At 53.3% G+C, this 21,497-nt stretch overlaps 2 protein-coding genes across 2 annotated transcripts; one reads left to right on the top strand and one right to left on the bottom strand.

Moving 5' to 3' along the window:
• Positions 1–1,988: 1,988 nt before the first annotated feature.
• On the bottom strand, positions 1,989–7,376 carry CIAO1 (cytosolic iron-sulfur assembly component 1). The gene is made up of 7 exons (XM_006059856.3): positions 7,081–7,376; positions 6,126–6,274; positions 5,558–5,669; positions 5,359–5,447; positions 4,912–5,113; positions 3,728–3,815; positions 1,989–2,916 (listed from the first exon to the last, which is right to left on the bottom strand). Exons 1-7 carry the CDS (start codon positions 7,217–7,219, stop codon positions 2,676–2,678), a joined length of 1,020 nt encoding a protein of 339 aa, XP_006059918.1. The 5' UTR covers positions 7,220–7,376; the 3' UTR covers positions 1,989–2,675.
• Positions 7,377–7,528: 152 nt separating this feature from the next.
• On the top strand, positions 7,529–20,809 carry TMEM127 (transmembrane protein 127). The gene is made up of 4 exons (XM_006059855.4): positions 7,529–7,686; positions 8,110–8,427; positions 17,553–17,717; positions 18,390–20,809. The coding sequence occupies exons 2-4, from the start codon at positions 8,184–8,186 to the stop codon at positions 18,695–18,697; spliced, it is 717 nt and encodes a 238-aa protein (XP_006059917.1). The 5' UTR covers positions 7,529–7,686; positions 8,110–8,183; the 3' UTR covers positions 18,698–20,809.
• Positions 20,810–21,497: the final 688 nt, after the last annotated feature.

The raw sequence follows: 21,497 nt of genomic DNA, 5'->3' as shown, positions 1-21,497 counted from the left end.
GTTGTTTTCTGGGAATATTGTGTGTGTTAAGTCATGTCTGACTCCTTGTGACCCCATGGACTATAGCTCCAGGCTCCTCTGTCCATGAAATTCTCCAGGCAAGAATACTGGAGTAGGCAGCTATTTTCTCCCCCAACCCAGGGATCAAACCCACATTTCCTGCATTGGCAGGTGTATTCTTTACCACTGAGCCACCTGAAAAGACCCTTTTTAGGAATAAATGTGCATAAAACTGGAAGATGATTCTGATGGGTTAATTTCCCTAGGTTGGCAATTTTCTAGTCTTAGGACCCCTCTACGCTACAAAAAACAACTCCAAACAGCTTTTATTATTTGGGTTATAGCCACTGATGTTTATTTACTAGAGTAAACACATTTTAAAATAACTAAATTAACATTTTATGAAGAACGACTTCAAAAACAAATTCAGGGAGAACAGCATTTTACATTTTTGTAAATCTCTTTCATGACCAGCTTAATAAGACAGTTGGATTCTCACAGCTGTTTCCAAAACCTGTTGTGTGAATTGATGTAAAGCTGACTTCACACAGGTAGGAAGTTGGAAGAAGTTTCTAAATAGGCTTCTCAGATAATAGAGGCTATGAGATACTACGTCACTACACAGGTGGTAGTTTCTTAAAGGCAATGTGGATATGAAACCTTATCAGTGAGTATACGTATCAAGAGCAACACTTGCATTAAAACCCACTTGTCTCTTAGACTTTTAATGAGTCTTGCCCACGAGTGTCTTTGTAACATGCCTTAGTCATTTGGAAAATGCTCATTCACTACATTATGCAAATCTTGCTTTAAAACACTTCATCATAAATGATGTGTTCCTATCACCACCAATCCCCTCAGAAAAGCCTAAGCATCAAGATGTCAAGCTCCTGATGTCAATACGGGTTTTCACAAATTTGAATTTTTGCTGGAAAGCTTGTTTTATCATTGGCAACATGATCAGTTTCCCTTGAAGTGACAGACTCATTCCATTCATTTCCCAGAAAATGTCTCCCAAATAGCCAAGTCTAAACAGTACAGTTTGCTCGTTCTTGCAAGTAGAAATGGTTACGCCATGGACACGGCTGATGGAGCACACAACTGCACAACTGCTTTTCCCCAGGACAGCCTCACCTCTGTGTGCGGCACGGCTGCTGCATGCCTGCTTCCGACAGAATGCGGTATGCTCAAGGGTGGAGATCTAATACAATTTATTTGTATTGGTTCTACTGAGGATGTTTCTCAGTGGAGTTGGCAGTATTTTCACTGAGGGCAAGGCATGGAGACCCGACTGCAGTATCTGGTGCCATCCCCTTGCTTCGGAGGTGCTGACCTCTCTACCTGCCCTGAAGCGCTCTAGGGATTTCTAATGACTGGCAGGCACATCTTGAGAACCACGGCTCTAGCTACTGCCCCAGCTGTCTTCAAAATTTAAGGTCATGATTTCTGTGGTATAAAACTGAACTGAAGGCCATGGCCTTGAGGATGGTCCTCAAGTCAAAACCATCTTGGCCGTGCCTGTCTGAGGACAGCCTGAGACCCCAGCGCTGCCGGCCTGTGCCTGTTTCTCTACCTCTTTTCAGCATTATTTCCCTAAGAGGCTGCTGCTTACCACTCAACCCCACTATGGAAATCTAACATGACAGACCACAGAGTATTTATGTACTGTGGTTCTTTAGAGGGCACATACTGTCCCTTTAGGATTATTTTGCCCCTCACCCAAGGCCCAATTCGGAGAAGGCAATGGCACCCCACTCGAGTACTCTTGCCTGGAAAATCCCATGGATGGAGGAGCCTGGTGGGCTGCAGTCCATGGGGTCACTAAGAGTCGGACACGACTGAGCGACTTCACGCATTGGAGAAGGCAATGGCAACCCACTCCAGTGTTCTTGCCTGGAGAATCCCAGGGACAGTGGAGCCTGATGGGCTGCCGTCTATGGGGTCGCAGAGTCGGACACGACTGAAGCGACTTAGCAGCAGTAGCAAGACCCAATTTTCACCCGCACTATGAATGTATGACCTGTGGCCAGCAGTAACTCGCTGCTAGGGTTCCCGTTCTCTCCATTTCTTCCTCAGCACTCCCCCACTGCCATCACAGCACCTGGCACAGAGGGCATGCAAGGGTTTCTAAGGGAAAGCGGAGGGGTCTCTTATTCTAACAAACCTACATTAAGGAATTAATTTCAGTACTGATTGCATGTCTTAAATGCAAGGATTTACCCAGAAACTGAGAAGACAGGGCCTACTTCAGAGAAGGACTCACCATGAAATTCTTTTAAATTGTGAATGTCCCTATAACATAAAATAGGACTTGGGACTCAGATTATTTGTATAAAGCTTATAGTCTCAGAAAGGGCTGAGCGACATCCCTCCTACATAAAGATATGATGATTATAAATAGTATACTTAACCTCTGCTCTCAAATTGAACACTGCCCTAAAGCAGAATCTGCCTTAAGTACAAGGCACAGATATTCTGCAGCTCTTTACCAGGGGCTCCGTGTCAAAGGAGGGGGAAGAGTGAGTGGTCCGGTGGCCCTGAGCCTCTCCCCAAGTCTGAAAGCAGCAGGGCAAAATAAAGGAAGGTCAAGGATGCTCCTCCTGGTCCTCTCGGGGGCTGGGGAAGTCCGAGGACATTTTCTGGGGAAGCACGATTCTGTCCAAAGCCAAAGTGGCTCAGATGCCTTCAGACGGCTGATACTTCCAGAAGGCCAACTCTCCATCGTCACTGCAGGAGGCCAGAAGCCCCCGTTCCTTGGGGTTCCAGGCCACGCAGTTGACATCCTGGGAGTGGGCCTGAGGCACGTGGGCTGTCAGCGAGAAGGTGGGCTGCTGTGGGTCTGAGCCGGGATCCTCCTCAAATACTCGGATGGCATCATCCCCACAGGCGGTAGCCAGGGCCCCTGTCAGCTGACACCTGGGGGTGGGGGAACAGGTGCGTCGGTGAGCGTGCAGGTGGCTCCTCCCTCCCCCCCGGCAAGTCCGGGGTGAGGGGCTGGTGCTAGTCTCAAACTCGAGGACGCAGCTCTAAGTCTCTTACCCTAGAGCCTCTCTAACAAACGTAGCTGCAAACATCACCCCAAGCTTCAAGTGCTGCCATCTAGGTCTCTTTCCATGTAATTAACCTAAAAAACTACACATAACTCTGAATTGTACTTTTCTCACTTGGCACAAGCAGTTGCCCTGACATGAAGTGTTCCTGACCGTTTTTTTAAACTGATACAACAGGTCACTTAATTTTACCATACTTAGTACATTTTTGCTATTTCCAGATGTTTGACAGTATAAAAAAACTTAGATGCACGCCAACTTTTTCAGTTATTTAGGGTTATTTCCTGAGGACAGATTCTCAGGGCCCGAACTGCTCTCTGACCGACTCTCCTATGTGAACGGTATGGCTTTCCTAGGCTCCCTAAGGTAGAAGCAGTGTTACTAAACCATAAAACCCGAGCCATGAAGCCACAGTTTCAAGAATACATATTTCTGGATGGTTTGATGCTGTGGATGGTATGGAGCTACCCGCAGCCTGGGTCTAAGTCTGTCCCCTGCTCCTGTGAACCCTGGGCCAGCCAGTGCTAAACCAGCATGGAGACAGTCTAGCCTGATCTGATGACATGAGGGTGGCTGCTCTATATCCCCACGTATTCCCAAAGGTGAAAGAGCACCCTGGCTTCTCGAACATCACTAGAATGGGTGGGCAGGGTGGAGGGGAGGAGTGGAGGTCTTACCAAGCGACGTCATAAATGGTCCTGGAGTGGAAGCCTGACAAGGTGCAGACACACTTCCAGCTGGCCTCGGAGCCGCTGCATGCAACCCCTGCGTGACAGACTTCTCTTGAGCCTTGGGCGTATCCATGCCCTGGGCACCTCAGGGGAGAACCTGCCCCGCTGCAGAGGAGACCCTAACTTGCCCTCCCCCATCTGCACCATCTGAGGCCTCATGCTCACTCCTGTCCCCATCCGCCCTGATCTGCCTTAGACACTGCAGCCAGACTGGCATTTTCACACCAGGATTCTGAGAAGGAGACGTCCTGCTCCTCAAAATCCCTTTTGCTACAGACTATGTCTGACAACTTATCCTGCCTTTTTGGAGAAGACTCTTGAGAGTCCTTTGGACAGCAAGGAGATCTAACCAGTCAATCCTAAAGGAAATCAACCCTGAATGCTCATTGGAAAGACTGATGCTGAAGGTGAAGCTCCAATACTTTGGCCACCTGATGCGAAAAACTGACTCACTGGAAAAGACCCTGATGCTGGGAAAGACTGAGGGCAGGAGGAGAAGGGGACAACAAGGGATGAGATGGTTGGATGGCATCACTGACTCAATGGACATGAGTTTCAGCAAGCTCCAGGATATGGTGAAGGACAGGGAAGTCTCACGTGCTACAGTTCATGGAGTTGCAAACAGTCGGACACGACTTAGTGACTAAACAGCATCAGGCACCCAGCCCAACCTACCTTATTTCTCTCCAAACTCCTTATGCCCTATGCTCCATCTACCCTATGCAAATCCCTGTTCCTGGTGTAAACGTAGGCCGCCTTTACTTTCAATGCCTTTGCTCATGTGGTCCTCTTTGCATCTAGAATTTCCTTTTTTTCTTTTGTGGTGATGTCTGGCAACATGTGGGAGCTTAGTTCCCTGACCAGGGATCAAACCAGTACCCCCTGCATTGGAAGCATGGAGTCTTAACCACCAGAAGTCACAGAAGTCTCTTCTTATGTTAAAATGCTACACATTCCTTTCAGTCTGGATGAAACGGCCCCCCTTCCCCAGAGCCTCCCTGGACTCTTCCAGCACTTTCCCTGGAGCCCTCCCATGGCACATCTATGAAGGGCCTAGTTTTCTGTGACTCATCCATGTGTCTCAGCCCCTCCGCAGAGATGGGTCTTCAGTTCCTAGGCTGGGCCCTCACCTTGCTCGTTGCCTGGAAGATACTGGCGCCAGATGCGCACGGTGCGGTCGTCACTGCAGGACGCCAGGCGCTGGCCACTGGGGTCAAAGGCCAAGCTCCACACGGTGGACTCGTGGCCTTCGAGGGTGGCGCAGCACACCCAGTCATCCTCTTCCTCCCGGTAGAGCTTCACTGTGTCGTCGTAGCTGGCGGAGGCCAGCAGCTGTGGGGGAGGCCAAGGACAGCACCGTATGTGTGTGTAGGGCCCGGGAGTGTCTGCGGTTCCAAGACTTCTCCCTCCCGGGACAGGACAGTCCCAGGGATGTGCTTTTATAAAGGGACTCACTGACATCTTCTGGTCAAAGACAGAGATTCCCGGGAAAGCCAGGTTGAGGCTGAAGAGCAGAAGGCGGCTGGGTACAACCCTCCACATCATAGTTACTTCCCACCAAGACACCTGGCTCTTACCTCCTGGCTCGGGTGCCAAACCACATGCTTGACATCCTGTGTGTGGGAGTTGAGGACACTGACACACTCATACTCGTCCTCTTCATCAACTGTGGAGGAGAAGAGAAGGGGCACACAAGCTGAGCGTCAGGGGCACAAGGGTGGGGCGCCGAGACTGGGTGGCAGGCTCCCAAGTGCACCTGGAGGGATCTGGACTCACCTTCCCAGACCCACACACTCTTGTCTCGGCTGCAGGTGGCAAGGAGGTTGCCAGACGGAGCCCAGGCCACTGATTTGACCTCATTTTCATGGCCCTCCAGAGTGGTTACACACTGCGAACAGTGAAGAGGGACTAGAATCAGTGCCAGCTAAGACCCCTGTGGTCCTTGCAAGTCCAGTCCCACTGACCCAGGCCGGCTCAGGTTCCTAAACCAGGAACATCCCTGGTGGTCCGGTGGTTAAGAATCAGCCTGCCAGTGCGATGCACACAGGTTCCAACACTGGTCCCCAGGAAGACTCCACATGCCCTGGAGCAACTAAGCCCGTCCACCACAACTACTGAAGCCCAAGAGCTCTACGCCTTTACTCAGAAACAAGAGAAGCCACCACAAGGAGAGGTCCACGCACCGCAACAAAGAGCAGCCCCCACTTGCCACAACTGGAGAAAGCCCACGTGAAGCAGCGGAGACTCAGCACAGCCAAAAATAAAATAAATATTAGAATAAAAAAAAGTTCCTAAACCAGCCCTGGGAATCAAACAGGCAACAATCCTGGTCCCATCTATTTACCTCAAAGTCATCCTCACTCTTCTTCCAAATGCAAGTGGTGGCATCAAAGCTGGCCGAGGCCAGGTAATTTCCACATGGAGACCAGGCCACCTTCCGCACGGTGCGCTGGTGGCCTTCACAAAGGACAGATTTGCAGATCCAGCTGTCACCTAAAAGCAGAGGACAGGTCAGGCTCTGGAGCTGGGTGCACAGAAGGTGCTGAACACTAGCCATGCCGTTGGGTAACAGGGTCCAGCATCAGAGCCAAACTGGGGGTTGAAGCTCAGTGAGTGTATTGAACAACAGGCTTTAACTGACTCCAATTAAAGTTACAGAAAGCTGGAGGCATCCTTCTGAAATAAATCTGAGGAATCACCCTCCTGATCTAAAATTGTCAAGAGCACCTACATGCGTGTGTGTGTGTATGTGTGCACCCGCCCTAAGTCACTTCAGTCACCTCTGACTCTTTGCGACCCCATGGACCATAGACTGCCAGGCTCCTCTGTCCATGGAATTTTCCAGACAAGAATACTGGAGTGGATAGCCATTCCGACCTCCAGGGGATCTTCCTGACCCAGGGATCCAACTGGCCTCTCTTGCGTTGGCAGTTGCCACCTGGTAAATGCCCTCGGGTTAAATCTAAACTTCTTCAACTGTTGCAAATTACTTTGAAGCCTACTTTCTTCCTTCTCTTCTCATTTTCCTGCCTCAGCAACTATCACAATTTCCCTAACAGTTTCAGTCTCTCTATTGACAATTTAGCTTCTAGTAGTTGCTGACTCCTTCACCGGAAAACCCGTTCTCAAAGTGGCTAAGGTTCAACTCTAAGAAAACCCCTCCATCCTCTCCCTCGGCCCGCGACCCTCGTCCAGGGTCTGCCTGCCCCGCAGGCTGCGTACTCCCCGAGACTGGCACCCACATCAAGCGCAAGGAGACCCCTTGGCGGCAGGGGTCGTGCAGCCGGATCGGGGCTTACCCTCCCTGCCCCAGATGCGGACGCTGCGGTCGCCACCGCACGAGGCCAGCAAGGTTCCCGCGGGGTTCCAGGCCAGGAACCAGCAGCGGGAGTCCGGGTGCGCCAGGATACGGCTAAGCAGCACCAGCGAGTCCTTCATGGCTGCCCGGCGCAGGAGGAGACAAAAATGAGCAGAGCCAACCGCTCCGACTGCGGTTCCCACAGAGCAAACCCCCTTGGGCCCGACTGCCAGGGTCCACCCTGGAAATGAAGCGCCCGCTGCTTCGGCTGCGCTGCCTTCTGGGAGTTGTAGTCGTCCTTTCCCCACCCTACTCCCCCAACCGCGGCCCCACCTCAACGAAAAGCATCGCGGCACGGCCTGGAACTACCAGTCCCGTGAGGCCTTGCGCAGGGAGCCGGCGGCGCGCCCGAGCTGTGTCGCGCGCCGGGAACGGGGCGGGGAGCCGGAGGAGGCGGGGTCAGAGGTGGAGGAAGCCGGAAGTGGATCGGGCCGGGGTCTGTCCGGGCGTTGCGGGTTTGGGCCCTGAGATCTCTCGGGTCGGGGTAACTGAGGAGCCCGTGACCGGGACGGAGCGACGCCATCCCGGCACTGAAGCCTGCTGACTGGTGAGGATCAGGAGTCGTTGAGGGGTGGGTCCTATCTGGGCAGAGATCGCACCGCAGAGCGCAGTTCCCAGATCCTGGGTCCCCGATCCTTGCGGCCCAGCTTGGCCCTCCGCCCCTGGGCACCCTCTGGCCAGGACCCCGAGTCCGGCTCTTTCTTCCACCAGTAACGGATACCTCCGCCCCAGCCCCTCTCCCTACTGTATTCTGCCAAGGTCCAGCGGGCCCCCAGCCCTCTCCGGGTCATCGTCTCGCACCTCCGCAGCTCCACTCCGGGGACCCCGTCCCCGCCCCCCGAACCTCTGCAGCTCTCCAGTCTCTGCTCAGCCCTCGGTCCCACCCCCATCCCCTGGGGTCGGCCCTGACCGCCTTCCTCCAGCCTCACCTGCTACGAACCCAGTACGTTGCTCTCCTCCCCCCGGACAGGCAGGCTCTCTGCGCCCCGCGGAGGTCGGCACCTACCAGCAGCGACCGCGGAGCGACGGCGGGCGTCTCCGGACATGTACGCCCCCGGAGGCGCAGGGCTACCCGGCGGGCGCCGGCGGAGGAGCCCGGGAGGCAGCGCTCTGCCCAAGCAGCCGGAGCGTAGTCTGGCCTCGGCCCTGCCGGGTGCCCTGTCCATCACCGCGCTGTGCACCGCGCTCGCCGAGCCTGCCTGGCTGCACATCCACGGTGGCACCTGTTCCCGCCAAGAGCTGGGGGTCTCCGACGTCCTAGGCTACGTGCACCCGGACCTGCTAAAAGGTGAGGGCGCTGCGCGCCAGCCCTCTTCTTTCTGGGCGCCCGGGCCTCCTCGGCAGGGTGAGGACTGGAGTTGAGATAGCCTGGGGTAGGCACCTGGTTGAAGGAAACAGCCCATTGCTGCCTGATGTTCTTGCCCACCAGGTGGCTCTGTTTGGGGTCCGGCCCCTCATTAATTCTGATGTTATTCAGCCAAGCACCCACTCCTCAACGCCATGGTAATCTGGACTGCTATTTTCGGCTTCTTCTGGGGGAAGGGCGCTGTATATCAGAGAGAAGATAAGGGTGCTAGGCATCACAATTACCTGTCTCCTTCTAAGGAGCCCGAGATACAGGAAGATTTTTTTTTTTTCGGTCGGGGGGGTGGGGTGGGGTGGGGGCGGGGTGGTCAGCTTGAGAAAAGGAACTTTAAAATTTTAAAAGATTTTAAAAGATGTTTGTGAGTTCTGCAGTCTTTGGATTGTTGTTAGAGAAAAAGGGAGTCTATGGTATTTTCAATAACCAGAAGTCAGTTCCATTGCTACCCTCAGTAAAACAATAGGAGTTTGGCTCCTGGAACCCTCACAAGTGTGACGGAATGAGGTAAGTTTGCTTTGTTCATTATGGTGCTTCCTGGCCAGGGAAGCAGAAGAAAGGGGAACCAGACCATCATCTTTACTGGATACAGGGAAGGCCTGTAGCCCATCCTTCCCAGCCCTCCTCTCTGGTAATGAAGGTACAGGCTGTGTGGTGTGGGGGCAGTATTGCACTGCCTGGTTTTTACAGGGAAAATGGTCAGTAGATTGCAAACGGCCCTCATTAACAGCAGAGTTCATTACCCCCAAGGCCTTTTCAACCATTCCTGAAGGTTTTCTCCATGTGCCACTCCTGGCTGTAATTCATTCCAGATGTGTGTTGCCCCATATCTCGGATTCCTGTTCCTGTTAGGTATCTTTAACATTGTCTCTTTAAGGATTCACACTGCCTGGGGTTTGGTGAAAAGGTCAAGTTCTCTTTGAGTGCCTTGGATCATACACCACTTGTGCAGGTCGAGGCTGAAAAGCCCTGTCCTTGCGGCCTAATGTTGTCTTTCTGTGAGAGTTCTCTTGCTGGTTCGCATTTCTCTTGGGTTTTCAAAGCTTTCGGATGATTTTGTAGAGAAAAGGATGGGGGCTTCTGGTTTGTTTTCAGATATCACCGTGATGATAGCTTTCAGTGTGTTGGCTCACTAAGACCTACGGGCTTCCCTGGTGGCTCAGATGGCAAAGAATCCACCTGCAATGCAGGAGACCCAGGTTCGATTCCTGGATGGGGAAGATCCCCTGGAGAAGGAAATGGCAGCCCACTCCAGTATTCCTGCCTGGGAAATACCATGGACAGAGAAGCTCACAGGCTACATTTCCTGGGGTCACAGAGAGACACGATTTAGCAACTAACACTAACACTTAGCCACAGGATGGAGACCACATGCTATGCAGCTTTCTCTGTGGCAAAAAGCCCATCAAGCTTGAGTCAAGTCAGGGTGACTTTTCTGTTAGCACGTCCCCAGAACTTGCTTTGAGGTACAGCTGCCACTTTCCACCGCTTCATCCAGACCTTGGCAGTTGAGCCCCTTGGTAGTCAGTATTTCAAGTGCTTGGTGTCGCATCAAAACTGGGAGTGTACGTGCATGCTCAGTCGTGCCCTACTTTTTGTAACCCCACGGACTGTAGCCTGCCAGGCTCCTCAAGAATACTGGAGTGGGTTGCCATTTCCTTCTCTAGGGAATCTTCCCGACCCAGGGATTGAACCCGAATCTCCTGCATCTTCTCCATTGGCAGGTGGATTCTTTACCACTAGCTTCCTGGAAAGCCCCCAAGCTGAAAGGGAATTCATGATGCCTCTCTATTTCAGATCGTTCCTAGGAAGGCTTGTAAAATTCCTGCGATGGAGGGAGGGGCCCATCTGATTCCATGTCTTCATTCCAAAAGTCCAGGAAACTGTGTCTCAGAGAAGTGAAATGATTTCTGCAGGGGCACACAGCTGGAACAGCAGAGTTGAGTGCACCTCACTTTTAACATCAGTATAAAGTGATGCCGTCTCGTTTATGTTTGCTTTACTTCAGCTGTCGTAAGGAACGACCTCACGATGGTTTATCTCACTTTGGCCTACATCCTTGTCAAAGGCACATCGAAAATAAATGATTGGTTCTGTTCTCCTCTGTTCACACACATATCTACCTTTTCTGAGAAATTATCCAAGCTGGATTTTGTCTTTTATAAGGCAGGTCGCCTTCACCTTTACATGGTGCCTGCCTGTCCATGTGTTTAGGGGTCTCAGCCCACGAATGCTTTCAGCCTGGTTTTCCTTGGTCTCCTCGGCCACTGCAAGCTGGGAGCACTTGGTGTCCCGTAACAAAGTTGACAGTGCGGCCTCATGAGCTGTCACAGAAGGTGGTAAAGAATCTGAAGGTCCCTGATTGCTTCTTCTGCTTGGTGCATGCTTAGTTGCTCAGTCATGTCCGACTCTTTGTGACCCCATGGACTGTAACCCGCCAGGCTCCTCTGTCCATGGGATTCTCCAGTCAAGAATACTGGAGTGGGTTGTCATTTCTTTCTGCAGGGGATCTTCCCAACCCAAGGATCAAACCCAGGTCTCCTGCATTGCAGGTGGATTCTTTACCTTCTGGTCCACCAGGGAAGCCCCCTTCTTCTCTGTACCAGTTGGCTTTTGGGTGCCCGCTGGGCCTTCAGTCGTTTGCTACTCTGTAGGGCTGTGCCAAGCCTCAGGGTCTAGCAGATATCCTAGTGTGGAAGCCTGGCTATTTCCCATCTCAGGAGAGGGCAGAGCTGTGGGGTACAGGCCTCGTGCATGTAGGTGCTTCCAGACGGAGAGCAGACCCTGCCAGGTCTCTGCAGGTGATGGGGAGTGGAGCGGGCCAACAGGCTTTGGCATGATGCCTTCGCGTTTCTTGGCCCCTTGCCTGAGTACCAGGCATCGCGCTAAGCACCCTTCATGCCTGGCTGTAGTGTCACCTAAACGACTTCTTTATTTGGTAGGTAACTATCATCACCCCCGTCACACACACAAACACTCACAGGTCTCGGGCTCAGGCTGGTCTCTTGCTAAGGGCCACCCAGCTGCTCCAAGTGGCACAGACTCCACCCTCACCACTGCGCCTCAGTGCACACTAGACTGTTCCTCTGTCCGAGCTGTCCCGGGCCTCTTACTTCCCCATTCTGGCTGAATTTTTCTCACAAGCCCAGGCAAAACTATGTTTTTTATTCCTCTTCCCCTCTCATTGCTGGGCTGAGTCAAAGCCCATCATCCTCTCTCATTCCGAGAGCCCTGAAGGCTTTTACAAACACCACGGCTTGAAAGATCCTGTTGGGAATTCCTCTGCTCCCCGGGGCTGCCCCCTTCTCACACAGCTCTTCAGCCTGGGCCAGGGGGCCAGAGACGTGCCCAGACCTCTGGTGGCCCCCAACAAGGCAGCCCAGATAACCATTCCTTCTGAGCCTCAAGCCCACTCTGCCCCTCAAGTGCGCCCAGCAAGGGGGCAGCTGGGACCACAGGCTCAGGAAGCATCTCTGGAGAATGAGGGAGTGTAAGATGTGAAGTTGGGGGGATCATGATTGACAGCAAGCCATGGGAAGGTCAAGGGCCTTCTGGGAAGGGCCAGTGTGTCTGAGGGGTGGTGACCAATGCAGCTGGCATTTCCAGATCCTGTAGGGGCGTGTCCTTGGAGGCAGCTTGGCCAGGACCCTTGGGATCTGTGGGACGACCCAGCTGGGCACTGGAGGGCCCTCTTGGAGTCTTGTGTCAGAAGTCTTGTCTGGAAGCTAAAAAGTCAAGAGTAGGGTGCAGCTGTATAGAGTGGGTGGATGAATGCTGGAAGGACTGACTCAAGGACTCCAGTGAGGGGGGAATAGGAGAAGGAACAGAAGGGAACTGGCGAGAAGCCACTAGAAGCTTCCTGCCTGCTGCCTCTCTGGGTCAGGAGGGGATGAGAGCCATGGGCAGGTAGACAGGAAGAGCAGGGGCCTTCCAAACAAATCCAGCCCAGTGACTCACCAATGACCTTGGGCAAAGTCAGGTCTGTGGGATCCTATTACACAGCAGCTGCCTTCTTTCCCGGTGACTGGAGGGGACAGGCAAGCAATGGTTACCGAAGTAAACAGGCCACAGCACAACTGGAGCACAGGGCGCGTTCAGTCTGACCGGGGCGTAGTGGATGCGGCGCTGGTGGGATCTAAATTCAGCTCCACCTGCCATTTCTCTTCACAAATAACAACATACACACAGCATTTGAGGATGGGCTTCTCTTAGGCAGCCCTCTCAACAAAGCAGATATTCATTGCCCTCCCTGCCACACCGATGTCCGGCAGGGGAGGAGAGAAAGGGACATTGAGATCCCGACCCCAGGAGAGCCTGAGCAGGGTTCCAAGCAGGGCTGGGGTAATGCTGCCTGTCTCTGCTGTGTGCTCTGAGACCCTCTGATGAGAGCACCGCGGGGACGTGGGGCAGGCTTCTGGGGTGTCTGTCAGCATCACTCCAAGGGAAGCTCCCATTGGCTTTCCCCCTTGACCCGGAAGGTTTGCTCAGAACTTTAGAGTGGAGAAAAGCATAAAGCAGTCAGGTGGAAACAAAACCTATTTGAACTGTGGGTGCAAAGCCCCTTCTCTGAACCATGTCATCACCCCCGTGGTGCTGATCCTCTAGCCCCCACTGGCTGATGTGCGTGGACGGGGCAGTTCTTGGTGTTGGGAGGAAAGGCATGCCAAGGAAGACACTGCTGTGGCCACCCAGCACAGAGGGAGTGGGGCTGCTCCTTCCTGGCACTTTGGGGTCTGGCTGCCCTCAAGGGCCCCTGTGCAGATGGGGTGGGTGTCATTGCTTCCATTGACAGGTGAGCGGGCAGATGTCAAGGCCAACTTGCTCGAGGTGATGCATGACCTGTGGTGGGACTGAGACTGGGTGCCCAGTTTATATGCCTTCTGCTTTTTTTTTTTAATATTTCTTTGTTTGGCTGCACCAGGCCTTAGTTGCAGCATGCGAGTCTTTTAAGTTGCAGCATGTGGGATCTAGTTCCCTGACCAGGAATTGAACCCAGGCCCTCTGTGGTGGGAGCTCGAAGTCTTAGCCACTGGGCCACCAAGGAAGTCCCCTGCCTTCTGCTTTTAAGAGTCAAGACTCTGGCCTTCCCTGATGGCCCAGTGGAAAAGAATCCACCTGCCAATGCAGGAGACACGGGTTCGATCCCTGATCCAGGAAGATCCCACCTGCCATACGCCACAACTACTGAGCCTGTGCTCTAGAGCCCGGGAGCTGCAACTGCTGAAGCCCAAGGCCTTAGGCCCATGCTCTGCAACACAAGAAGGCACTGCAGTGAGAAAAGCCCAGGCGCCATGAGAGAGTAGCCCCTGCTCGCTGCAAGCAGAGAAAAGCCCGCACACGGCAACGAAGCCCCAGAGCAACCAAAAATAAATAAATAAAAGTACACAGTATATGTATTTTTTTTTAATTAAAAAAAAAAAGAACCAGGCTCTGATGGTTGCTAAAGCTTAGATCACACCCAACAGGTCTGGCCCAATAATTCCCAGGAGGAGCTCCATTTATTGCTTAACAACCCAAACCTTTTTGGCCTAGAAGAGATTTCATGCTTCCAGCTGTTTCCGTAGTGAGCTCAGCAGCCACTGGTGCTGACGGGGCTCTGCCAGCATCCATGGTCCCTTTTGACTTCGCACTCAAATTCAGCTCTTCAGGATTTGATCGATTAGCTCCATCGGGGAAATGTAAAGCAGCTGACTCTGGTGCTTGGTGATGGTGAGCATCACAGTGCAAGGGAGCCTGACACTGGTTCGCAGCCTAGCTCTGTGCTGTGTGTGACCTGCAGGAAGTCACAACCTCCCGGAGCCTGTGATTCCTCATCTGAACCGGATGATGAATCCCCTGGAGTGGAGTGAGGCTTAACTAAGATAACATTTGCCCCACCTGTGTGCACAGGCAGGCATACCTGGAGGGAAACACAAGAAACTGCCAACAAGGTTGTCTCTCAGAGCTTCCCTGGAGGTCCAGGGGTTCAGACGCTGCACTTCCACTGGAGGGGGCTTGGATTCAATCCCTGGTTGGGGAACTAAGATCCCGCATGCCATATGGTGTGGCCAAAATTAAATTAAATAAACAAAAAAAGATGTTTATCTCTTGGGAGGGGCAGCTGAACACACGTGAAAGTCTTCCTTGTGACTGAAATAAGGATATTCTGCAACATAAGGCCCCTGGACGTGTGTAAAGGATCCTGTATGTTGTAAAAGGATGCTAATACAGTGGACATCCTGTAGTCACTATGCCACCAAAGAAAGGATCTCTGAAGCCCTGGGTGTTCCATTTTTCAGTTAAAACTAGTTGTTAAATTAAAACCGAGTAGAAGGCAATGGCACCCCACTCCAGTACTTTGCCTGGAAAATCCCATGGACGGAGGAGCCTGGTAGGCTGCAGTCCATGGGGTCGCTAAGAGTCGGACACGACTGAGCGACTTCACTTTCACTTTTCACTTTCCTGCATTGGAGAAGGAAATGGCAACCCACTCCAGTGTTCTTGCCTGGAGAATCCTAGGGACGGGGGAGCCTGGTGGTTGCCGTCTATGGGGTCACACAGAGTCGGACACGACTGAAGTGACTTAGCAGCAGCAGCAGCACAATTAAAGCATCACTCAGAGGGCCTGGCCATGTTGAGTAATGTGGGAGGAATCTGAACTCAGCCTGCTGCGGAGCAGAGTGTGATGTAAACTCTTCCACCCTGCTGCTCAGAAGTTATTCTTGGAGGCACTAGAAGAATACTTGTGTCCTGCCGGGTCCCTGCTGTGTGCTACGTGGACCCCCAGAACTGTGGCGTAGAGCTTTTAGCAACGTTCACAGTGCAGCCAGGACACAGCCCGTCTCTGGGAGCTTTTGTTTCAGAGAGGCCCTGTGGGCTTCTAGACTTCAGGCCCGCAGGGCCAGAGTAAGTGAAGGCTGGACCTTGTTGCTGGCAGAGCTTAGGCACAGGCAGGCCTCCTGGCAGCAGGCGATCACCCAGGCTGGATGAGTGGGCTCCAAACAGATGGTCAGCTGACAGGAGAGTGACAGATAGCTCTGAGGGCAGCTTGGCAGGTGACCTGAAGCCAGATCAAGGCATATGAATCATGTGGGCTCAGCCAACATCTGCCTGGCGAATTCTGTGCCCGAGGCAGAAGTGTGCGCTGTCACAAAGGCCCAGGGCCCCTGGGTATCTGGTCTGGTTTTTCCGTGGGAGGCCAGGCCTCAGTCCAGGTGACCCCATGAGGCTAGTCAACGTCTGGTGATTCGAGTCAGCTTGCTTGAGCTCAGGTGCCCTCCCCAGCTTTTGGACTCTTCCTTTGGATCCAGTGTTTCCTGGAGTGTAAGGCTCAAGCCGCCTGTGCCGCTTGTGGCAATTCAGAGTCCCAGGCCCTGCTCCAAACCAAGAGCTCAGATCCTCTGCAGCTTGGGCACATGCTCTCAGCCAGCACTCTGCTGTTTCTCTGTGCGCCTGAAAGGGATAACCACCATCCCACAGCCTCTTGGCCTGAGATCCAAACTCAGGAAAGGAGTGGACAGTGTAAATCTCGTCAGCCCTTTTCAAAATTTTCCAAATCCATTTTGGTGATCCATGGTCTAAATAAAAGAAGAACTTGCTGGTGGCTGAATAGGGGAAGTTAAGGCCCATTTTCTACTTTTTATCAAAGCTTAAAATGGTTTCTTTTTGGATCAGCCTTTATCCTGTCTGTGTTTCTAGAACTATGGCAGGTTGCATAGATATCAAAGGGAACTGACAGTGCAGTCTAGATGGAATAAAAAAAAAAATTTTTTTTAAAGAAAGAAGAACGATATTAAAGCCCCAGAAGAACACGTAGGCTGCTCGCCGTGTCTGGTGTGCAGCCGTCACCCTGGGCTCTTTCTCCAGGGCCCTGGGGCCTCCTCACTCTTTGAACGTTGGGTCTCCTGTTTCAGCATCTTCCTTCTTCTCGGTCCCTTCCCTCGTGTTTGCTGGAGCGAGCAGCCCCCAAAGGCTTTGCCCTCATTTTAGAAGGTGTTTGGTGCTGTCAGCTTCTGAACCTTTCGTGCTTTTGTGGCATAAATCTGCTTCTTAGCTTTTCCCATTTCTGGCTTTTACTTCAGCTTATCTCCTGTGTCAAGTCCGTTCTAGTTCTGAGGCCCTTTACTTCCCAGTTTTCAGAATTCTGTTTTGCCCTTCCTCTCTTTGTGCAGGTCTAGGTCTTAAAATTTTTTTTGTTTTAGTAGGATTTGGGGAGGAGCAAAAATAAATAAGGAGGTCCAGTCTACCAGATTTCCTCGTGTATTTAGTTCTTGCTTGTAATTCTATGGTTCTCTAAACTGCTTCAGCTTCTTTTTTATTTATTTACTTATTTTGGCCACACTGTGTGGCATGTGGGATCTTAGTTCCCTAACTAGGGATCAAACCCATGCCCCCTGCAGTGAAAGCACAGAGTCTTAACTGCTAGACAGACAGGGGAGTCCCTTCAGTGTCTTTTTGAGTAAAAAGGGGGACGGAATGACTGGATAGAGAATGGACTCAAATGGGACTCTGGCCCTTGTCCCTTTGGCTGTCTCAGCTCAGAAGTCAAGGGGCTTCTCCTGCCAGCCGGAAGCACACTTTAGCAGAATGGGTTAATGTGTCACATTAATTCTCAGGGTCTTTAAAGATGATTAGAACAGCGTGGCAAGAACAGTTAACCCTTGAACAACAATGGGGTTAGGGATGGTGACCCTCCCAGCAGTTGAAAATCATGTATGATTTATGTAATCTGTGATTCCACATCTCAGATTTAACCAACTCTGATCGTATAGTACTCTTGAGAAACAATCCACATATGAGTGGACCCTCGTATTGTTCAAGGGTCCACTGTCCACTGAAGTGGGGTGCTGCACTTGGACTAGTCCCTAGGGGGAAAGGGGAAGGACTCGAGGCTTGTGGGAGCAGTGACCCAGCAGTCCTGTCTGCTAATAGAGGATCCTCCCCCTTCTCTGCAGACCCCCTGGGTCCTCTCCTAGCTCCCCTGGATTGTGGTGTGGGGAGAACTCCCCCCAGGTGGGGACTTCCTGCCCCAGGGTGTTCCTGGGAGCCCTGAGGATTTGGCTCTTCCCCTGCAGACTTCTGCATGAATCCCCAGACAGTCCTGCTCCTGCGGGTCATCGCCGCCTTCTGCTTCCTGGGCATCCTGTGCAGCCTCTCTGCGTTCCTTCTGGATGTCTTCGGGCCCAAGCATCCCGCCCTGAAGATCACCCGTCGCTATGCCTTCGCCCACATTCTCACGGGTAAGCCTGGGCCGCTCCCAGTACGGGAGCAACTGCCACGGGGCCGGGGCATCCTGTCTGGAGTCGCAAGTGGGGACCGAGGGCTTTCCACACACAGACAGTTCCTGCTGCTTGTTCCAGCTCTGGCCTTTCACAGAGCACTGGGGCGGCGGGGCAGACCCGCTCGGCCGAGCCGGAGGGAGCAAATGTTGTTAGAACTTCTAAGAACTGTTGTCGTTCTCCAAGAATGGGATCTGAAGCTTCTGGGCTCATGGGGCCCAGAAGGAGCCAGAGAGGAAACGCTGTGTTCCCTGGAACGCACGGCCTCAGATTCCTTCTCCTCACCATTCCTGTAGGCCAGGCTGCTCTGCTGGTAAAAGGCTTCTCTTGTCCCTCATGACGGGGCTGCTGTGTTGATTTGACTTGGGTTAGTACTGACTCTGGATACCTATTCCTCTTAGGCATCCAGTGACCTCCAGCAGGCCTAGTAGCCCAATTCCAAATTCTTAGAGGACAGAGAGAATGTGACCGGCCTGGGCAGGGTCAGGCCTCTGTCCCCACCCCTGGCCGTACGAGCTCCCCGGCACAGGGTGTGGGGCAGGCAGGCCCTCTGAGAATGGGGCGTGGGTGGGAGGCTGCAGCCGGTTCAAGCACCCGGGCTGCGGGGCCTGCCAACCCTTCCCTTTCCCCCAGTCCTGCAGTGTGCCACAGCCATCGGCTTCTCCTACTGGGCTTCCGAACTCATCCTGGCCCAGCAGCAGCAACATAAGAAGTACCACGGGTCCCAGGTTTACGTCACCTTTGCTGTTAGCTTCTACCTGGTGGCTGGCGCTGGCGGGGCCTCCATCCTGGCCACGGCAGCCAACCTCCTGCGCCACTACCCCACGGAGGAGGAGGAGCAAGCGCTGGAGCTGCTCTCGGAGATGGAGGAGAACGAGCCCTACCCGGCAGAGTACGAGGTCATCAACCAGTTCCAGCCGCCCCCGGCCTATACACCCTAGTGCCCACTGTGGGCTTTGGTCCTGGGCCGCCCTCCCCACTCTACAGCGCCGCCCCCACCCAGAGGTGCTCCTTTCCCCAGCAGGTCTCACTGGTAGGATCCTGACCACCGCCACCAACCTTCCCCGGGAGAGGCTCTACCTTTGGGGCTATTCCTGGATCCCCACTCTCGAAACCTGGGGTTCACTGATTTTAGATAACACACTCTTTTCCCTCTTGAACCTGCCTCTCCCTCCACGGTCACTAGTCATTACCAACCAGGGACGGTCATACATGTTTCCCCCTTTGTGGGCCTGATCTCTGAGGCTGAGATTTTTCCCTGGGGTGCTGTTAACAGTGGACAGTCCCTGATGGAAGAAGCATCCCTGGAGCCCAAGGGAAAGGGGACCATGCCCCGCAGGCTTGCCTCGTAGCTGTCCCCATGTGTCCCCTAGCGGTAACTCTGGACCGAGCCCCTCTCCCGCCCCTTCTGGGAAAACCCAGCACAGGGCCGCCCGCTCTGTGGATTTCTCTGCACTTTAGTCTTTGGACTGCCCGTCACATGGGTCCTGTTTTTGCGGGAAGAAGGGGTGGCCTCCAGGAAGCAGAGCACATGCCCGCCCCGCCTATCCCTGCTGGTGGCCCGAGACCCGGTGGGGACAGTGGGTCTCCTGAGGCCTGGAAAGGACCAGTGTGAAGAGGGCCGCATCTCCCCAGCCCCATCACCTCTTAAAATGTGAGTGGTTTTAAAAGGGAAAAACAGCCAAGCAACACCACCAATACTCTCTTTTTAAACTAGTGACGAGAACGTCGTCTATTGATCCCATTCCTTCTGGCCCTGCAGTGTTTGGGACCACTGTCCCTTCCAGTCCCTGGCCATTGCTCCCTGAATCTCTCCCGACAGAATGCAGCCCTCCTCCGTCCCCCTCTCCCTCCCTCCCAGTGACCGTGGCTCCTGGGGGCCTTCCTGTGGGACCCAGAGCTGCATCATTGCCCGGCGGTGGGCTGAGGACTGTGGCCTGGCTGGCTGGCCAGCGTGGTGCTCCTCAGGACTGCAGTGCTGAGACATAACCTGGCCTCCAAGTAGAAACAGGGGCTGCGGCAGGGCAGGAAGCCCATCGCCCTCCACATAGGAACCACAACCAGGGGACCCCCGCTGCGTGAGGCGTCAGAGTTGCCTGGTCAAGACGAGCAGACCTGCCTGTGTCCTTCAGCCTCGGCGGGTCCCCTGGACTGACTCGGGGCGGTGGCTTGCTGCACACCCCCTCCCCTTCTTGAATGTACTCTGGTCTCACAGTGCGCTACCAGCTCTTTCTTGCCCGGCCGTCACCAGCTGTCCTGTTTGCCACACATGGCCCTGGATCAGCTGAGTTTTCTGCCCTGAGATCTGGGGCATCAAGTGGGAGAAATCTGAGCGCTTCGGTGTGGATCCAGATGGCCATGCTTCTTGGGAATCAGTGTCCAGGGTTGAGCAGAAAAGCAGGCAAATCTTCGTGTCCTTCACAGGCCATAGACAGAGTAAGACTGGAGAACGGACACCATCGTTGACCTGTGGCTCGAAGGGACTGCCATGTCCCCTGTCCCGTGGCCAGGCTGCCCACAGGTGTCTGGACAGATGTCCGTGTGGACGGTGAAAGCCGTGCCTGTGCCTGAGTGAGCGGCCTCCTGGGGCTCAGTGTGACGCCAGAGCATCCCATGGCGACTCACACTCTTCCGGACTCTTCTCTCAGGCAAGAATGCGTGATACCTGAGCACAGTCATGGAGCTCAAATCAGTCTCATCTTGCTGTAATGTGCAAGTTTGTCTTTGGAGGATTTCCAGGGCGCGGACAGCTCTCTCTTAACCCTGGGGGTCTGAGCTGGCAGACAGGAGACCGGGCACTGAACACGCATGCCAAAGTGACCGGTCATCTCACGAGGACCCACACCCAGGACCCTGTGAGCCGTTCCACGTGGTTCAGAATCCAGTTTTTATTCGCTCCCCAAGCCTCTAGCCTTTCTTTCTCTTTTCCCCTGCCCTCCTGACACTGATAGTTGTCATATAAACTCCCCTGGTTGTGTTTTTTTTTTTTCCTAGAAAAAAAAAATTAAAAAGCAAAACAAAACAAAAAACCAGAAACCACAAATAAGAATGCAGTTGCCAGTGGCTCCCTGTCATTTTTCTGTCCCAGTTTCCGCAATTTGGTTTGTTCCCTGCCTGTGGGAGAAGCAGGAGAAATTGAAGAAGGGAGTTCCCTGGCGGTCCAGTGACTGGGACTCCACACTTCCACTGCAGGTGCACAAGTTCAGTCCCTAGTCAGGAAACTAAGATCCCCTGTGGCATGGCCACACACACACACACAAAACAAATTGAGGAAGTGTGCCATAATTTTTAAAAAGTTAGAAGGAACTTGAACCTGCTTGTTCCATGCGAGGCATCCGCACCTAGACAGTCCTCTAAGCCTGACAACTTTCACCCCGAAGTTCCAAGGCTGGGAACCAAGGATGCCTCCCCCCAGCTCTTGACTTCAGACCCTGAGCTCTTCCCTCTATATCCCGTGAGCTGCAGAAGAGCGTGGCTTCAGAAGTCCAGCCCTTGTGTGCACAGACTTCAGGGCCAGGACTCGCAGAAGAAGATGCACGTTCTTTAGAAGCCATGGGGAATGGTCCCTGACGGTTCCCCACGTTCCCTTTATCCATTCACAGTGTCAGCTGGCACCTGGGCCCCAGTGTGCATCACAGCCACAGAGCTCAGGGCTCCCTGGAAGGAGCAGCCCACTTGGCCTTTTTATTATTATTACTGGGGAGAGTACACATGTCTCTCAGGAGCTGGGAATGTGTTCTT

Source organism: Bubalus bubalis, chromosome 12 (assembly GCF_019923935.1).
Source record: "Bubalus bubalis isolate 160015118507 breed Murrah chromosome 12, NDDB_SH_1, whole genome shotgun sequence".
Classification (NCBI taxonomy): domain Eukaryota; kingdom Metazoa; phylum Chordata; class Mammalia; order Artiodactyla; family Bovidae; genus Bubalus; species Bubalus bubalis.
The sequence above is the reverse complement of the archived record's forward strand: the minus strand, read 5'-3'. Positions and strand labels throughout refer to the sequence as shown.

What these genes read in the sequence shown, in the direction of transcription:
- CIAO1 (XM_006059856.3), bottom strand. Translation starts at nt 7,219, where the DNA reads ATGAAGGACTCGCTGGTGCTGCTTAGCCGTATCCTGGCGCACCCGGAC. An exon ending in CCGCATCTGGGGCAGGGAGG is followed by an intron (nt 6,275 to 7,080) that starts GTAAGCCCCGAT and finishes CTCTGCTTTTAG; the next exon opens with GTGACAGCTGGATCTGCAAA. An exon ending in AGAGTGAGGATGACTTTGAG is followed by an intron (nt 5,670 to 6,125) that starts GTAAATAGATGG and finishes CACTGTTCGCAG; the next exon opens with TGTGTAACCACTCTGGAGGG.
- TMEM127 (XM_006059855.4), top strand. Translation starts at nt 8,184, where the DNA reads ATGTACGCCCCCGGAGGCGCAGGGCTACCCGGCGGGCGCCGGCGGAGG. An exon ending in GCACCCGGACCTGCTAAAAG is followed by an intron (nt 8,428 to 17,552) that starts GTGAGGGCGCTG and finishes CTTCCCCTGCAG; the next exon opens with ACTTCTGCATGAATCCCCAG. An exon ending in CTTCGCCCACATTCTCACGG is followed by an intron (nt 17,718 to 18,389) that starts GTAAGCCTGGGC and finishes CCTTTCCCCCAG; the next exon opens with TCCTGCAGTGTGCCACAGCC.